Source organism: Podospora pseudocomata, assembly GCF_035222375.1.
Source record: "Podospora pseudocomata strain CBS 415.72m chromosome 1 map unlocalized CBS415.72m_1, whole genome shotgun sequence".
NCBI lineage: Eukaryota > Fungi > Ascomycota > Sordariomycetes > Sordariales > Podosporaceae > Podospora > Podospora pseudocomata.
In genome coordinates this window covers 5655806-5670912 of record NW_026946363.1, presented here as the reverse complement: position 1 = coordinate 5670912, position 15107 = coordinate 5655806, and the positions used below count along the sequence as shown (strand labels likewise).

The 15107-nt window shown below is 54.3% G+C and overlaps 5 protein-coding genes across 5 annotated transcripts; 2 read left to right on the top strand and 3 right to left on the bottom strand.

The window, feature by feature from the left end:
• Positions 1 to 480: 480 nt before the first annotated feature.
• On the bottom strand, positions 481 to 3993 carry GYP2 (GTPase activating protein (GAP); the record flags this gene model as incomplete). The annotated part of the gene is made up of 2 exons (XM_062886333.1): positions 481 to 3510; positions 3571 to 3993. 2 exons carry the CDS (start codon positions 3991 to 3993, stop codon positions 481 to 483), a joined length of 3453 nt encoding a protein of 1150 aa, XP_062749408.1.
• Positions 3994 to 4877: 884 nt separating this feature from the next.
• Positions 4878 to 7613, top strand: PKA4 (cytochrome c oxidase subunit 1). Its single transcript, XM_062886332.1, is given in 6 exon segments — positions 4878 to 5376; positions 5494 to 5893; positions 5956 to 6051; positions 6113 to 6653; positions 6722 to 7077; positions 7087 to 7613. Coding segments are annotated over 4 exon segments (1230 nt in total). The 5' UTR covers positions 4878 to 5376; positions 5494 to 5628; the 3' UTR covers positions 7050 to 7077; positions 7087 to 7613.
• Positions 7614 to 7889: 276 nt separating this feature from the next.
• Positions 7890 to 11354, bottom strand: QC762_118930 (uncharacterized protein). Its single transcript, XM_062886331.1, has 2 exons — positions 9927 to 11354; positions 7890 to 9868 (listed from the first exon to the last, which is right to left on the bottom strand). Exons 1-2 carry the CDS (start codon positions 10556 to 10558, stop codon positions 8275 to 8277), a joined length of 2226 nt encoding a protein of 741 aa, XP_062749406.1. The 5' UTR covers positions 10559 to 11354; the 3' UTR covers positions 7890 to 8274.
• QC762_0019000 (uncharacterized protein) lies at positions 11306 to 11900 on the top strand (the record flags this gene model as incomplete). The annotated part of the gene is made up of 2 exons (XM_062883058.1): positions 11306 to 11485; positions 11838 to 11900. Coding segments are annotated over 2 exons (243 nt in total), but the record flags the coding sequence as incomplete, so codon positions are not given.
• A 491-nt stretch (positions 11901 to 12391) lies between these two features.
• Positions 12392 to 15106, bottom strand: POP1 (Ribonucleases P/MRP protein subunit pop1; the record flags this gene model as incomplete). Its single annotated transcript, XM_062886330.1, has 1 exon — positions 12392 to 15106. One exon carries the CDS (start codon positions 15104 to 15106, stop codon positions 12392 to 12394), a length of 2715 nt encoding a protein of 904 aa, XP_062749404.1.
• Position 15107: the final 1 nt, after the last annotated feature.

Here is a 15107-nt window from a genome sequence, read left to right as displayed (position 1 = left end):
TAGGTAGAATATGAAGTGATGAAGAGAGCAAGGAGAAGGGGAGAATTCCTGGTGGTCTCAGTCCTCAGGAATAAAAAGGGATGAGGGGCCAATCGATCGGGACGGCATTTCTAGGGAGAGTGGCTAGGCAACATGTACAACGAGGGCGAGGGACAAATGTGCACTGAGCGAGTGAACCATCGATATTTGTGTAAGTTGGTGATGCTATCATCTAGATACCTAACACTTTGGAGCTGTGCATCAGTAGAAGCCACGCGCAAAAGCTCACTTACAATGGTGATTCCATCCCGGACTCCCAACACCCGTCCGCTCGTCCCAGACAAACCCTGACCCGTAAAACCGACGATGGTTTCTAACAGCAAAAGCAGCAGAGTGCCAACTTGGCGGAAAATGATAAGCATAAAAGATCCAACTCCCCAGCCATCCCCGGGCTCTCGCATGGAGTTATCAAGTGGTGCCATGGTCCAAGTTCCACGCCCCCTAGCCATCGAACTCGACCCCAACAACTTTGCCAGCCCCCGCGCCCTTGCCAGGCTCATTACCGGCCCCATTCCCACCACCCCCACCCTCGGGACTCCCGCTGGCACGTCCGGCTCCTGCCGCTGTCGCGTCACTAGCTTCAGCGTCTGCACCTGTCAAGAGGTCTCGGTCCGAACTGCGCACGCTTCGCCGTTCCGCATCGCCAGAGTACGGCCCACTCTTTCCAGCCCCTGATGGCCGTCCAAGCCCCACATCATCGTCCTCTTCGTCGTCCTCCTCCTCGGTGCGCTGGCCTGGGAGTGCGTTCTTTTCAAGCTCGCGCTGGGCCTCCTCCATCCTACGGCGGACTTCAGCCGCCACACGCATCCCGTCGGTGACAATGTTATCCAAGACACCGCGCAGGCCGCGACCTCCAGCGGCAGCACCAGGTGCCCCGGGAGCGCCACCGAGCGCGGCATTGACAGCCCGTCCAGCGCCGATACCAAGACTGGAGAAAGTAGTCAAGGAAGATGCGCTGGTGGGTGTGGTCGAAGAGGCCAGACCCTCAATAATGTGAAATGATGCTGGGAAGGATGACTCGAAGAACTGTTCCAGAAGCTCGTCTGCAAGTACAACCATGCGGAATGTTGGGAGAGTAATGTGCAATGGGTTCGATGGGTCCAAGGCGGCGTTGGCCTTGACCGACTGAGCTTTGGACACCCGTCTTCGTGCTGACATGTCATCGTCCGTGGAGCGCCCTGCAAATGCTGAATTCAGTTGCAGCTCAGGTGGCTGGCCGAGCTTTTTGTCAGGGCGAACAGCTGCTGTTTTGGGACTTGCGGATGGTGATTCCATGGCCATGAGATCGTCATCGTCATCGTCGTCATCGCCAATGGCGAAGGCGTCGGGGTCTGCCAGCTCCTCATCATCCTCTAGCTTCTGCGCATCTAGTCGTTCTTGCACGTCTTGTATCGCATTTTGATTTTGTGGATGATCCGGGTCGGCATATTCAAAGCATCTCCTGATGAAGGCGCTGACGCTGCCAAGGAACCTCTCATTGATAGAATGGCCTGGGTTCTCGCCGCCACCGTTCACGTTGTCTGTACTGAGGGCGAGAGTCGAACTTGACGGGCTTAGCGTGCCTTCCAGCCCACGGCGAGATAGGAAAAGCAAGGCCTCGGACATGCGCAATATGCCTTCGCGATCGACCCTGCCGTCTCCGTCGTCATCGTGTAGTTCAAAAAAGTAGTTGATGGTGCCCATGATGTCGCGCTTCCCTTTGATACGAGCCATGCCCGACACAACGTTTTGGAGAGTGAGAGCGGAGGCGGATCCCACGTCCCACTTCGCAAACAGTCGCTGGACAAATTCATGATCTGCCGGTTCGGGGCCTGCCCCCCAGGGAGACAACGTCACGTCACCTCGTCTAAAGCTGCCGTAGAAGCCTGTCTGCCTATCCCCCGTAGTCTCACGTCGCGGCGTGCTGGGTGCGTCTGAGATGGCCCATCTGGACATTCCCGCCAGGAATTCACGGAACGCGTCATAGTCCATCAGGCTGGTGCTCGGTCCCAACCCAACCCGACCTTTCTCGATGCTTTCGTCGTGTCCTTCAACAGCAGCCGCCCGTGAGCGGCTGTTCTTGGCTCGCCTTGCTTGCTCCTGCTTAATGATGTGGTCTCGCTGTTGTCTCTCGTACAACACGCCATAGAACCTGTCGTACAAGGCGGCCAACTCATCGGCGCTCAGCAGCTTGCTATCGGGACCAAGATTTCTGATGGCCGTTCGCTTTGCAAAGCTCTCGATGTTGTTCAGGACGGCGTCCTTGTTTTTGAGGCGAAGCTCAGTAATACTGTTGTGCGTGATGCCCGAGAACTCCTTGAAGGCCACCACCATGAGCTCCTGGAACCGAGTGACCGCCCTGAGTTTGGGGTTCTCTGACTTGGGGTGAGCAGATTCATCGAGACGTGCAAAGTAGGACTTGAGGACCGAGATGAAGGCTCCGTCATCTGCCGCATCCAAGAGTTCCTCTCCGTTTATCCTCAAGATGGCCAGGCCAACCTGGAACAGCACTTTGGGGCCCTCGACAAAGAACACGTCCAAGACCCTGAAGGCGAAGACGAGAGGCATCGAGTTGATATAAAGCGAGAGGAACCAAGGCAGCGACACGACAGACAGCTGCACGTCACTCTTCACGAGATGTTCCCACAAGATGGGCATGGTCTTCTCCACCAAGGACTCAAAGACCTTTTGGTCGAGAAGGGTGCCGTACATGGTGGTTGAATAGTAACCCGGCACCAACCGATCGCACAGGGCGGAGAGAAGGAAGAAGGCCTGTGCTTCTGACATGTAGATTAGCAAGGCCGCAACGACAATGTTCATCGCCTGGCAGTAGCCAACATCGGCATTGACCCAGCTGTAGGCAGTCAAGACCCGCCGAAGACGGCCGATGCCCTCCTCGCTCTGGAAGCCAGGATATTCCGGAAGACTGCGATTCAGGTCCTTTTCGATCTCATCAATAGCCAGAGATTCCATACCCGAATGCTTGGCGAGCGTGTCGGCGTACAGTGTTGGGTTTTCAAGCCGCAGATATAGCGACCCAGACGTCAGCTCCCACATCTCACCCCTCAGCCTGTTTGGCAGCCCGACTCTGATTAGTTTGTGGAAGGTAGGCTGACGGATTAATGTCGCATTCCGTCCATTGTCTCTCAAATACTCGGCCCACAGCCGCATCTTGGCCCTGTCTCGAAGCTTCTTGGGATCGCCGGGGTACTTGAAAACGAGGCCCAAGCCGGCATCGGGAGGCGTCGCATTTTTCTGTTCTTCGGGTCGGAGAAGGTATTCGGAATAACACTCGCTCACCACCTTTTTCAGTTTGGCCACATTTCCAACGTTTGTTCGGAGACCCTTTTTTAGACCATCGCAGAACCTCTCACATGCCTGCCGACTACTGGCCAGCTGGATGGTAATCCGTTGTTCTCTTAGGTCCTTCTTGTCCTTGCCCTTGGCGGCTTCCTGGCTTATACCGTTCCATGTGCTGATAGCTAGGGCAAACTGCAGGCGCATTCAGTGTAAGTCAAAGCAAAGCAGGGCCGCTGAGAGGAGCCTTCTTACCTGAAAGTTCTGGCTGTGAAGCCGCTCGACCCTCCGAATGGATGACAGGGGAAAGGTGAAGCCGTTCCCGCTCGGCCCTCCACCATGTGTCTGGCCAGTGAATACCGACGAAGTCGGGGTGCTCGCAGACTGCAAGAAACTGGATGGTGTGGTAGAGAAGCAGAGGTAGGACTCGGACAGGTGAAGCTTTCCGGCGTACTGGTAGCCTCTTTCACGGTCTTTGTCGCTCTGTGTGGCGTTGGCAAGGGGAATGGTAAGCTCGGCGGTGATCTCGTAGAGCGGGTGTTGAGAGGCTGGAAGTCTAAACTGGGCTTGAAAGAGGGATGCTTTGGATGGATTTCTGTCCGAGTCGGTGATATTCAAACCCTGATTGGGGTCCAGTAGCTGTTGGGCTTTTTGCACGAAGCTGGAGAGGTTCAACATGACGAGATTATTGCGTGTATTTGCCTATTCAAGAAAGAGCGTGGTGTGTTGGTGGTAGTCGGTGCTGGCCCTGCGGCGGCACGAAGCGGTTCGCAAGATCGCAGGGCGGGCTCGGCGTGTGGTCAAGGTTGGACGTGATCAGATGGCATTGCCCAGCAATGTACTGTAGTATACGTTGCGTGTGTGCGTGTGTGCGTGTGTGCGTGTGTGTGTGTGTGTGTGTGTGTGCGTGTTTTGGTCCAAGTTGCTTACAGTCAGTCGACTACTGCCCCAGCTGAGAGCAAGGCTGTTGTTTGCTCGTCGGTGCAGTGCAGTGTTGCTGATGCTTCGAGACCGACTGACAGAAGCCTGGCAGCCACAGTCCATGCAGCTGGTGGCTTGGCACTGTTGTGGATTGTGGGGTCTCAGGGAACCCTTCTGCTTTGAGCTTGCCCATCCATGCTGCCCTTGCCGCACACACACAACCCTGGCTTAACCCTGAGCTACGCTCGGATCGTGTGGGTGTGGCAAGGGGTCAATCTTCCAACACCCGTTCCCATCTTTTAGGGCATTTGTTGTGGAATGTTTGTGGCTCAATACCACTTCCATGTGTCTCTTGGCTCCCTCACGCTCTTTGCCCTCATTATCCCGATCCAGGATTACATCTACAGACACCGCTGCTGCCCAACAGGTTGACTTACAAATCGCGTCACAATGTCGACAAGAGCCATCGTGGAAGAGATCCAGGAACAGCTGTCAAGTGCCTAGCTGTAGAAGCGCCCTATGTCTCCTCTGCGCTACGCTAGGACCTGGTTTCAACAGCGACAGCCAGCCTCTCTCACATTCCTTCCTAGCATCCTCTTGAGGATGGAAACGAAACACCAGTCCTACTCCTGTCCAGGGGGCCGGTCACCACGTTTCGGTTTGGAAGCCGGGTTTATCCAGCCCTGTAGACGCCGTTGCTTTCGAGTGCTGTCTGGTCCTTTGATATCCCAGACATCCCAGTTCACCATCATCACCATTGCCGCCCAAGTTGACCAGATCCTGATTCGTCAATGCCAAGGCCAGAGCGGACCTGCCATCGAGAACACCCGAGACTTTGCGCGCTGCCAGCAGATGCTTGGAACCGTCAACCTGCATGGCGAACGTCATCCGCTGGCCATAAACATGCCGGGATCTCTTCTTCTTCAGCAGCAGCAGCAACACCGCCTCTAAAGAGTCCGCAACCCCCTCCCCTACCCCCCTTTGTTCCCCTTGGATGAACCTCGAGCCCCTCTTGTTTGCACCCACCCCACGCTCTCTGTACCCCGCGACCCGAGCCGCAGATACACACCCGCATCCACCATACCCCGGCATTGTCCATAGGTCCGTCCTTTGCCGTCGGCCCCCCTCATCGCATCACTAGTACAGTCTTTCCCCCTCCTCCCTCAGCCCGGCCTCTACCGTTGCTACATATCCTTGTGAGGCTGGGCTCCTCTTTCTGATCTCATAGTGCTCACCAGCAAGCGCTGTTTCTCGTAGTCTCTTGTATCCTCCCCATATCAAATACCTACGTGGGCGCATTCATAAAGTGTCCCGTGGCGAAGGCTTCGATACGCAGCCGGCTCTTCCCGCTTCAGGCCTCATTCGTCGCTTTCTGCACCCAGCGCGCCCACAATGGCGGCCACTGTTGCGCATTCCCAACAACCCCTCTCGCCTGCGGGCCCAGCAAGTAATGGCGGCGGCGGCGGCGGTGGTGGTGGTGCTAGTGGAGGAGGTGGCGGTCTTCATCCCTTGATGGCGGCCGCGGCAGCCAATGCCGCGAAGCAGCAGCAACAGCAGTCTCAGCAAAGGATAAATGCCCGCGATCAGGAGCCGTTTGATTTAACGTCCAAGAAGCTAAGTCTGGCCGATTTCTCAAGGGTGAGAACGTTAGGAACGGGTGAGTTGAAGCTTTCCTCCCTGCCGCATCCGAGTCCTGTACTAACCACCACAATCGCACAGGAACATTTGCGCGCGTATGCCTTGTTCGGCCATCGCACGGTACCGAAGCCGATCGCAACAAAGTCTACGCTCTCAAAATTCTCCGCAAGACCGAGAGTACGTCTCATGTATTTTCACAGCCGTCCTAACCTTGCACTAACCTTTGGTTCCCTCTCAGTAATAAAGCTAAAGCAAATCGACCACGTCCGCCACGAGCGGCAAATCCTCTCCGATGTCTCAGGGCACCCCTTCATCACCTCCTTCCAGGCCTCCTTCTCCGACCATGACTTTCTGTATATCCTCCTCGACTACATCCCCGGCGGCGAGCTCTTCACCTACCTCCGCAAATACCGCCACTTCGACGAGGACATGGCCCGGTTTTATGCAGCTGAAATCGTCCTCGTGCTCGAATACCTGCATGAACACCAAGGCGGCATCGCCTACCGGGACATGAAGCCGGAAAACCTCCTCCTCGACGCAGAAGGCCACATCAAGCTCGTAGACTTTGGCTTTGCGAAACGGCTGGGCAACAACGAAAACGATCATCCCGAAGAGACGTACACCCTCTGCGGCACACCAGAATACCTCGCTCCAGAAGTGATTCACAACAAGGGGCACACCACAGCGGTAGACTGGTGGGCGTTGGGGATTCTAATCTACGAGTTCCTAACTGGGTACCCACCGTTCTGGCACTCGAACCCAATCGAAATCTACAAACAGTATGTCCTCTCTCCCGCTTTTCGTCTCAAACTTCCCAGCTGCCCCCTTAATAACACTTATCTCCCAGAATTGTAGAAAAACCGGTCGTCTTCCCCCAAGACCCACCCATCTCCCCAGAAGCAAAAGACATCATCCGCCAATTCTGCACGGTTGATCGTTCTCGAAGGTTAGGCAACATCAGCGGCGGCGCTGCCAGGGTAAAAGCTCACCCTTTTTTCAAGGGGGTGGACTGGGATGCGGTGCTGGCGAGGAAATACAAGGGTCCGATACTGCCACCGGTGAGGTACCCGGGGGATGCGCAGTGTTTTGATATTTACCCGGAGGAGGATGATAGGAAGGAGGAGTATACGGGTGAGATGGCTGAGAAGTATGACGAGTATTTCAAGGATTTTTAGTCGGTGATACTACGGGTTGTGTTTTTTTTTTTTTTTGTTTTTTTTTTTTTGTTGTTTTGGAACGGGTTTGGGTGGGGATACCAACATCCTTTTGTTGTTTTTGGTTATTTTTGTCAGGGTATGAGAGGGATTATTTCTGCCACGGTCGGGCAAGTGATTTGAGACTTTGGGAATTGGAACGGCGTTATGGGAAATTGGTACGAGGAGGTTATATTTGTGGTCTGGGTCACTGAATGGTGAGGGGTAGCATGTTGAGATATTTGAAGATTTTGGAGTGGTTGGAAGTCGAAATTTGGCGTTCAGAAGGGGTAGGAGTTGCTAGCACCGCAGATGTAAAAGGACGAGCATATGCTGATGGAAATGGGAGAGAAAGCGTGAATGATATGAGAAGACGAGATATGCACTAGGCGTGGATCAGTTGGTTGTATACCTAAGGTACTTTTGATGAAGAGAATAAGTGATCAATATAAAAAGAGACATGATCAAGAACAATATCCTGACTGATAGTATTTGGACAACTCTGGTTGCCGCTGCTGGCTTAATGAGAGAAAAAACATTGATCCACCTTCTGGGAATAAATGCCCAGTGGTTACCCTGCAAGGTGTAGTGGTTTTCATTATAATATGGGCTATGCTATTGTGTCAATTATTTTGTGGGCAGGGTGCCGAGTTAGCTGTATGTCTTCTTTTGTTGTTTGGCTCTTCTAGTTTGAATCTCCACACACAAAAGACACAGCAACACCATCTTCTAACATAATCAATATCCTTTAAGCAAATATAGGTAACTGGGAAGAAAACACTAACAAAGCCGACGAGAGCAGAATTATATGTCACTTTCCTTCTTCCTCTTCATGGGTAAATAAGGGTAGGTATCAAAATGTAACTAAAATAAAAACACACTGCTCACACTTCCCCCGGTGCCCTATTACGCCTTGATCTTTCCGTTTCCACCAAATCCCACCCTTCCATGTCAGCCATTTCCTTTCTTTCCTCCCACGCCCCAGTTCCTTATGGTATCGATACACCCCGCCCAATCGTTCTTCCAATGTAAATGCCCTAAGATGGTAAAACAAACCGAACAAAACAGACAGGCAAAAACGCCAAAGCGATGACAGCGTACCCCCCAAGAAAAAGCAGGTTTCGTAAAGGTAAAACTCCAATCCAATCCAAGAAAGGAAAAAAGAAATGTGTGGTGTGGTCTGGTAGTGTCAATCGAAAAGGGAAATTTACTTCGCAATCCCAACCTCAGCTTCAGGCTCAACCTGAACCTCGTCTACCGTGATACTCTCCATCCCCGCCACCACAGGCAATATGTACTCCTGCTGCTGCTCGTGCTCAGCTACTATTTGCTGTTGCTGCAGGACCAGCTGTTGTTCCTCAGGCCACTTTGGCCCCCCAAGTCTCACGAAGGCGACCCCCAGCTCTCTCTCCATTCTCACTCGAAGGATCTCCATCTCCAACTCCCACTTCCACTCTAGCCTCCTCCTCCTCTCCCTAAAGACCCCTACCATCTCTTCTTCCTCGTTTGTAAACTCAACCGCCAAATCCTCAATCTCTTCCGTTCGCCTGTCCATCAGCGCATCCATCTCCTTCTCATGCCGTCCAATCAGCTCCTCCAGCGCCTTCGCTTGCTTCTCCCTCAACACATTAATCTGCGACTGATGCTTCCTCTCCATCCCATCCCGTATGCAGTACTGCTGCCTCAGCTGTTCCCTATCCTTCATCGTGATCTCCCGTCTCGGCATCTTCCTCTCCTCCGGATCCGCACTCAGCTCACTCGCCGACGGCCGGTGCCTCCCACTACAATAATCCTCCATATACTTCAGCTTCAGCCTAATCTTCTTCTCCTTCTCCTCCAAACTCGCCAACAGCTCAAACTCGGCCAGCACCTGCCGATCCTCCAAATGCTGCTCCGTCTTCGCGTGCCTCTCCCTCATCTTCTCCGTCAGCTCGTCATACTTCTCCCCCAGCGCCATCCTCTTTTTCGAGTGCCTCTCCTTCATCTTCTGCTTCGCGCCCAGCTCGAACGCCCTGAAACGATGCATCTCCGCCTCTTGTTCTCTTTTCAACATCCTAAACTCGACATTATCCAGTGTCCTCCTCTCCCTCTCCTGCCGCTCCATCTCCTCCTGCTCCGCCAACTTCTCCCTCTCCAGCTCCTCCGCCTCCAGCTCCGCCAACCTCGCCTCCTCCGCCACCCTCCTCCGCTCCAGCTCCTCCTCCCCGTTGCAAAAATTCGGACACCCCACGCACGGATCCCAGACCGCACCGCAAATGTAACAAAACTGCGCCTTGCACCGACAGGTGATATGCGTGCACCCCTGCGCCAGCTCCACCAACGTCCGGCACTTGTAGCACCTCCTCCACCCGGAACATTCACCAATCTTAAGCACCGCGTCCAGCTCCCTATCAGACGGACAGTCCTGTCCCAGCCTGTGCGCATTCCGTTTGCACATGACGCAAACCCTCGTCCGGCAGTACCTGCACACCGCTTCAAAGGGGTGCTTCGGGTCGATTTTGGAGGTGGGGGGGATGAACTCGCCGCAGGTGGTGTTTGGGCAAAAGATTCGGTTTTCCCAGGGGGTGGAGTACTGCTGGACCGCTTTGAGGAATAGCTGCTGTTTGTCACGAGGGAGGACGTTCTTGATGATGGGGGTGGGGATGGGCTGGGTGCAGCAGCGGGGAGGCATTTTGGACTCGTCCGAGGTGGACTGGGCGATCATGACCTCAAGACAATCTTGACAGTAGGTGTGGCCGCACGGGAGGGTTTGGAGCGTGTTGTTTTCGCGGGAAAAGTCTTCGCGGCAGCAGATGCAGGGGCTGTGAAAAAGGGGGTCAACATGGCATTGAGGTGCCAACTCGAGCAAGAAAAACTTACATGGGCGTCGGAGAGGAAGGCGTAGCTCTCCTTCTCTTTAACCTGCTAGCAATGCTCCTCTTGAGATCCATCACCCCCTTCCTCGTCCCTGACCTAACCAATATCCCCACCGACCTCTCCGTCTTGTCATGCTGCGGCCTCATAAACTTGGGCTGATCCAGCGCAGGGTTGATCTGGCCTAGATACTTCTCATACTGCGAAAAAGTCAAACTCCTCGACCTCCTCCTCGCAGCCGACTCCGTCAACGTTGCCGGCAGCACTATCGAGTGGCGCGACGCATGTGAACCAGAACCAGAGTTAACCGTCTCGTTCGAGCTCGTCGACGACACCGTCCTCCCATGCTGCCTAGTAAAAGCACCATCCGACTCACCACTCGACAGCTGCTCCTCCACCGTCAACCTCGCCCCCCCTTCAATCGGCAGCTCTATCCCCAACGCCGCCGCCTTGTCAGCAAGTTCCGACTCGATATCCGCCTCTGTTTTGCCATCGGGTGGCTGCTGCTGCCCCAGGACCTCGCGGAGATAATCGATCTCGCTTAACTCGGGTGGGCCACCGCCCGTGGTGGTGACGACAGGGCTGACAGGATTCGAAGTGTGGGTGTTCAGGATGGGCGACAGGGTAGCCATCGCCATGGCTGCTACCGCAAAAACCAATTAATATTCCAGTATAAAAAATTTATAAAAAAATAAAAAAAAAAAAAGAAAGAAAAAGAATAGCAATCAGGACCGTATCCGATCAAACGGTGTTTTCTGGGAGTTTTCGAGGCATGACATGCGAAAATAACCTCTTGAGTGGTCCCATATGGTTGTTTGTTCGAAGCGCCGTCGAGGGGTAGTGGATGGGGATGGGGTTATCGCAGTTTGCCAATCCGGCTTCCGGACAAAGGTGAGGAGGACCCTCTTCTCTCTCTTGGGTTGCAGGTGGGCTGTCTTGGCTGATCGTGCCAAGTCGGCAGGCAATGTCAGAGTTGTGTCTATCCGCACGGGCACGGCCCGAGAGCTTGGGGCCAACGCGATGGAGACGGGTCAATTCTCTGCTGTTGTTTGGAAAAGGAGAGAAAAAAGGAAGAGATGTTGTTTGTGCAACTTGCAGGAATTGGACTGGGCTGTGTGCCCGTGTGCCTTCGCGGTGAACCGGATGACAGCTCTGATAACTTGACTGGACACACACAGCTGGCTGCCGCGGGTGACGGCCCAGTGTGATAGGCTCCAGACGGGGTCGCTCTAGATTCCGGGCCGCCGATTTTGGACTTTTTGCGCAGTCAGTGACCAGGCCTTGTCCTGGCTTGTCTGCCCACTACCTCGTATGATTCGTGATGACTTTTTTTTTTTTCCAATATCTGACATTGACATTTGTTCCGGGAGAAATGTGTAAAAAGTCTGATCAAGCAACGGCAAAGCAATCTGGAGCCTCTCTGCCTCCCGGCACACATCAACCGGGAACTTGGTGCGCCAGCCAACTTTGGGAGGACCCAGGCATTTTTCGACGACGTTGATGCACCTGACGCCTGCATTTCCCTCCGCTGGTTGGCTCGGCCGAAGGTGGTGCATCTGGGAACGGTGTGTTTAAGCCCCTTTCTATCACCATCACAGCACACAGGTTGGGTAAATATCATGTCTACGGATATATCACCAAGTGAAATTCTACCGAGAGGCAAAAAACCCTTCTCACAAACAAGACAGCCAGCCAGTTGAGTAAGACATCCCAAAACCGTGCCTTCACATAATCGATCTGAGCTCCCCGCCGATCACCTCCCCCGTCTCATCAACAAAAACCAAAAACCAAAACCTGCGAGTTATCAAGCCACACTCGACACCTTGCATCCGGTGAGCAGCCTTCAAACGACGATAATCCCTTCCCCTTCGTCTCCCGCGGCTGGACCTCATTCCGAAGGGCATCTCCAGCCGACAGACTCGCACAAAGATGCTGCATCCACTCCCAACCCAGTCCATGCAATTCCTCATCGCGGTATAGAAACCCAAAGCGGTGTATTTCCATTTGCCCAACGACCCGTGTGACAGTGTCTCACGAGTCCAAAAACTCATCTGCCACCACCACCTATGATTGTGATCATCTGCCCTTCATTGGGTGACCAGCTTTTTACAAAAAAGACCTCGTCACAATTCCCTTGCCCAATGCCTATCATATGCCCGATTCTGGCTTGACCGGTAAAGATCAGATTGCCGATTTGGCAACCCACCCTCCCGAACCCGAACATCTTACCGCTCCCAGGTCAATCCAACCGAGCCTTGTATACATAACTGCAGGTCTCACATCTCGGGATCATCCCTGCTTGGTACAAAGCTTCAAGCCCTTGAGTGTTGGGTGGGTTCCTTTACAGCAAAAAGCTGGCTGCACACCATCCCGATGCTTGCTTGCTCTTTCAGCTTCACCATTGCATTCGTAAGAATCCCATATTTCCCACAAAATAGGTAAAATTGTCGTATCATGCTTTTGCCATCACATCAAACAACCTCCCACCTCGCCAACCAACCTATACTCTCACCCGCGTTCCTAACCACACAAAACTTCCCCTCCCGGGGCCCCGTCTCCCTCAACGTCTCGAGCGCCCTCCTCGCCGAAATCGACCCAATCGCCGTCCCCCTTCCCTCGCTGAGGCTGAACGCGCCCGTAGTCACAAACCCAATCAAGTCCTCCTCCCCAGGACAAAGCGGGTGACCCCCAAAATCCGTCTGATTACCCGCGGCGGGCTTGGGATAGGGAACCTCCACAGCCAAAAGTGACCCGGCCAAAATCTTCTTCCTGGTCTCCATATCCACCCCAACCGGCATCCTTGGAACAGCAGCTCCCTTTTTCTTGTCCCCATTCGGTACCTTGGAAAGCCATTGCTCGCTCAAGTCAACCGGCAACCCGTCCCTCGTCCTCGCCTCAGGCGTAGCAGGCACCTCCGCCTGCGTGGACGGAACGCCAACCGCACCTCCAACCTTTCCCCCCTTCCTCGGCAGCCGATAAATCCTCGCACAAGGCTTCGCAACCCCCCTCGTCACAAACTCCAACCCAACAGCAACAATCCCTCCCTCCGGCACCACCCCTTCCCCGCTTCCCGATTTCATCAATGCGCTAAACTCCGTCTTCGTCACCTGCCTGATCGTCATACCGACTGGAGATTGCGGCTGCTCGGCAGGTAGATCAACCACCATCGCTTCCGCGGCGGCATCCGGGATCGACACTGCGTCAGGTTTCCCCTGGGTTCGGGTTCGGGCTGACACCCCAAACAGGTACTCAAAATCACACGCCAACCCATCTCCGATCTCGCCTTTTCTCCCCGCCCCGAGATCGAGCGACTTCCATTCCAATCTCTTGCTCTTTGGTCGTCGATCCCAATCCCCCCTCCTCTTGGCCCTCTCCTCCAGCTCCCAGTTCATGCCGGCAGTCGTTGCCGGGAAATCCCCCGGGAACCATGGAGTCCCGTGCTCAAAAGCGATTTGTCTCTGCTCTTCAAGCCCTCCCAGCCGAGGGTTCCCGCCTGTGCTGACAGGGTACTGCATCAAGCAGTACCAAATGTGCTGGATGCATTTCCACGGAGCGAGTAATGTCCACGTACCCTGGGCCTGACCGTCTGTGCCAGGTCTTGAGGCGAGCAACATGACTGGAATGGGGGGGTCTGCTGCGGTGACCTTGATAGGCTCTCCTGGAGCATTCGCGCCTTTTCGGCGGTTGAGTGACTTTTGTGATGGCATTCTCGAAGCTTGATAGCGGCTCTCTCGGTCGAATATGTCGTATGGCTTGAGGTTTTCCTCGACTGGCCAATCTGTGAGTGTCTTGAGGATTGTCTGTTCGCCTCCGCTGGGAATCTCGACTCGCTTTGGGGGATAAGACAAACGTGGGTCCCTGGCCGAAAAGGCAAGAATTGCGTCCTTGGGCAGAGATGCCGGATTTGCTACTCCAGCGAGGGACCGGAAGACATTAGCATGGCGTTCGGCCGCTTCTGGTGATTCGTGAAAGGGTTCAAGAATTCCCAACAATGTTTCCGTAGAGGCCGGCCCAACTAGCTCAATGCTGCCGACTTCGAACCGTAGGTCCTCCACGTGAAGTTGAGGCTTCTGGCCCTTTGCAACCTTGAGTAACTCCTCAAATAATTCGAGGAAACAAGATGGATGAGTGCGAATAAGAATCTGTCTCCGGGGCTTCTTGGGCTTCTCAGACGTCTCCATCTCGTCCGAAGTTGTCGCAGGCGGTTGTGGGTTCCAGACTATCGTCGCGGGACCAATATCCCGTCTCGAACCCTTCTGTTGCCTGCTGACGGTACCTGTCCATTTCCGAACACCGGCCCTCCATTTCTTGCCTCTCGTATTCCAAAGACCCTCTTGTACCAACCCCAGATACCTTAACGCCCGCTCGAGACAGTCAGCCGTTCCATAAACCCCTATCGTGCTCATGTAACTGGTATCCCACGCAACCACCCCCTTTTGCCCGGAAGCACGATGTGTTGGTCGGTAGCACTTCGCCGTCGATGTGAGTGGAATGGCAAATCTCCACAAGGGGCTGCTTGGCCTCGTCATCGTGGCCCGTTTCGCATGCCATAAATGGGTTGGTAGCCAGGTCTTGTTAATCTGGCGTTTTCTGTATTTCGAGTCGGCTTTCGGTGGCTCGTTTAGCATGTTCCGTCGTATTTTTGGCCGTGGAGGTCTCGTCATTACCACAGCTGATCCTCTCCTTTGCACCTCCTCCACCGCCCCATCACCGGCCTTCTTAGCCTTCCTCTTCCTTTTCTTCTCGGCCAAATATCGTAGCTTCCTCATCGTCTCGGCGCGTATTCGGGCGCGGGTTGTGCGGGGCTTGCGTTTCCTCGACTCGACCGTCGGCGTATTGTCTTCCAGCATTTCCTTTCTCGCTTGCGCACGCAGTCTCTTTGGCACTCTCTTAACATTATGGCTTGCTGTCCTCCGGCGCATCGCGCGGGGCACCATCTGGAAAACGCGGGTGGCATTGACGGCCTTGCATTTGTTCATGCTTCTTTCGAGGGATTTGATTTCGAATTCGCGGGCATTGAGGAATCTGTTCAAATCGAGCTTGCCATCTTCGAGCGCAGCATCGGAGGGCTGTGTGCGAATGGTGCGGGCAGCTTGAACTTTGGCGCGCTTGGTGTTGCGCGTGTTGTTTGGTTGGCGTCCGTGGCTGTCTTTGCCTCCTCCTGGAGGATCTTTTCGTTTCACCATC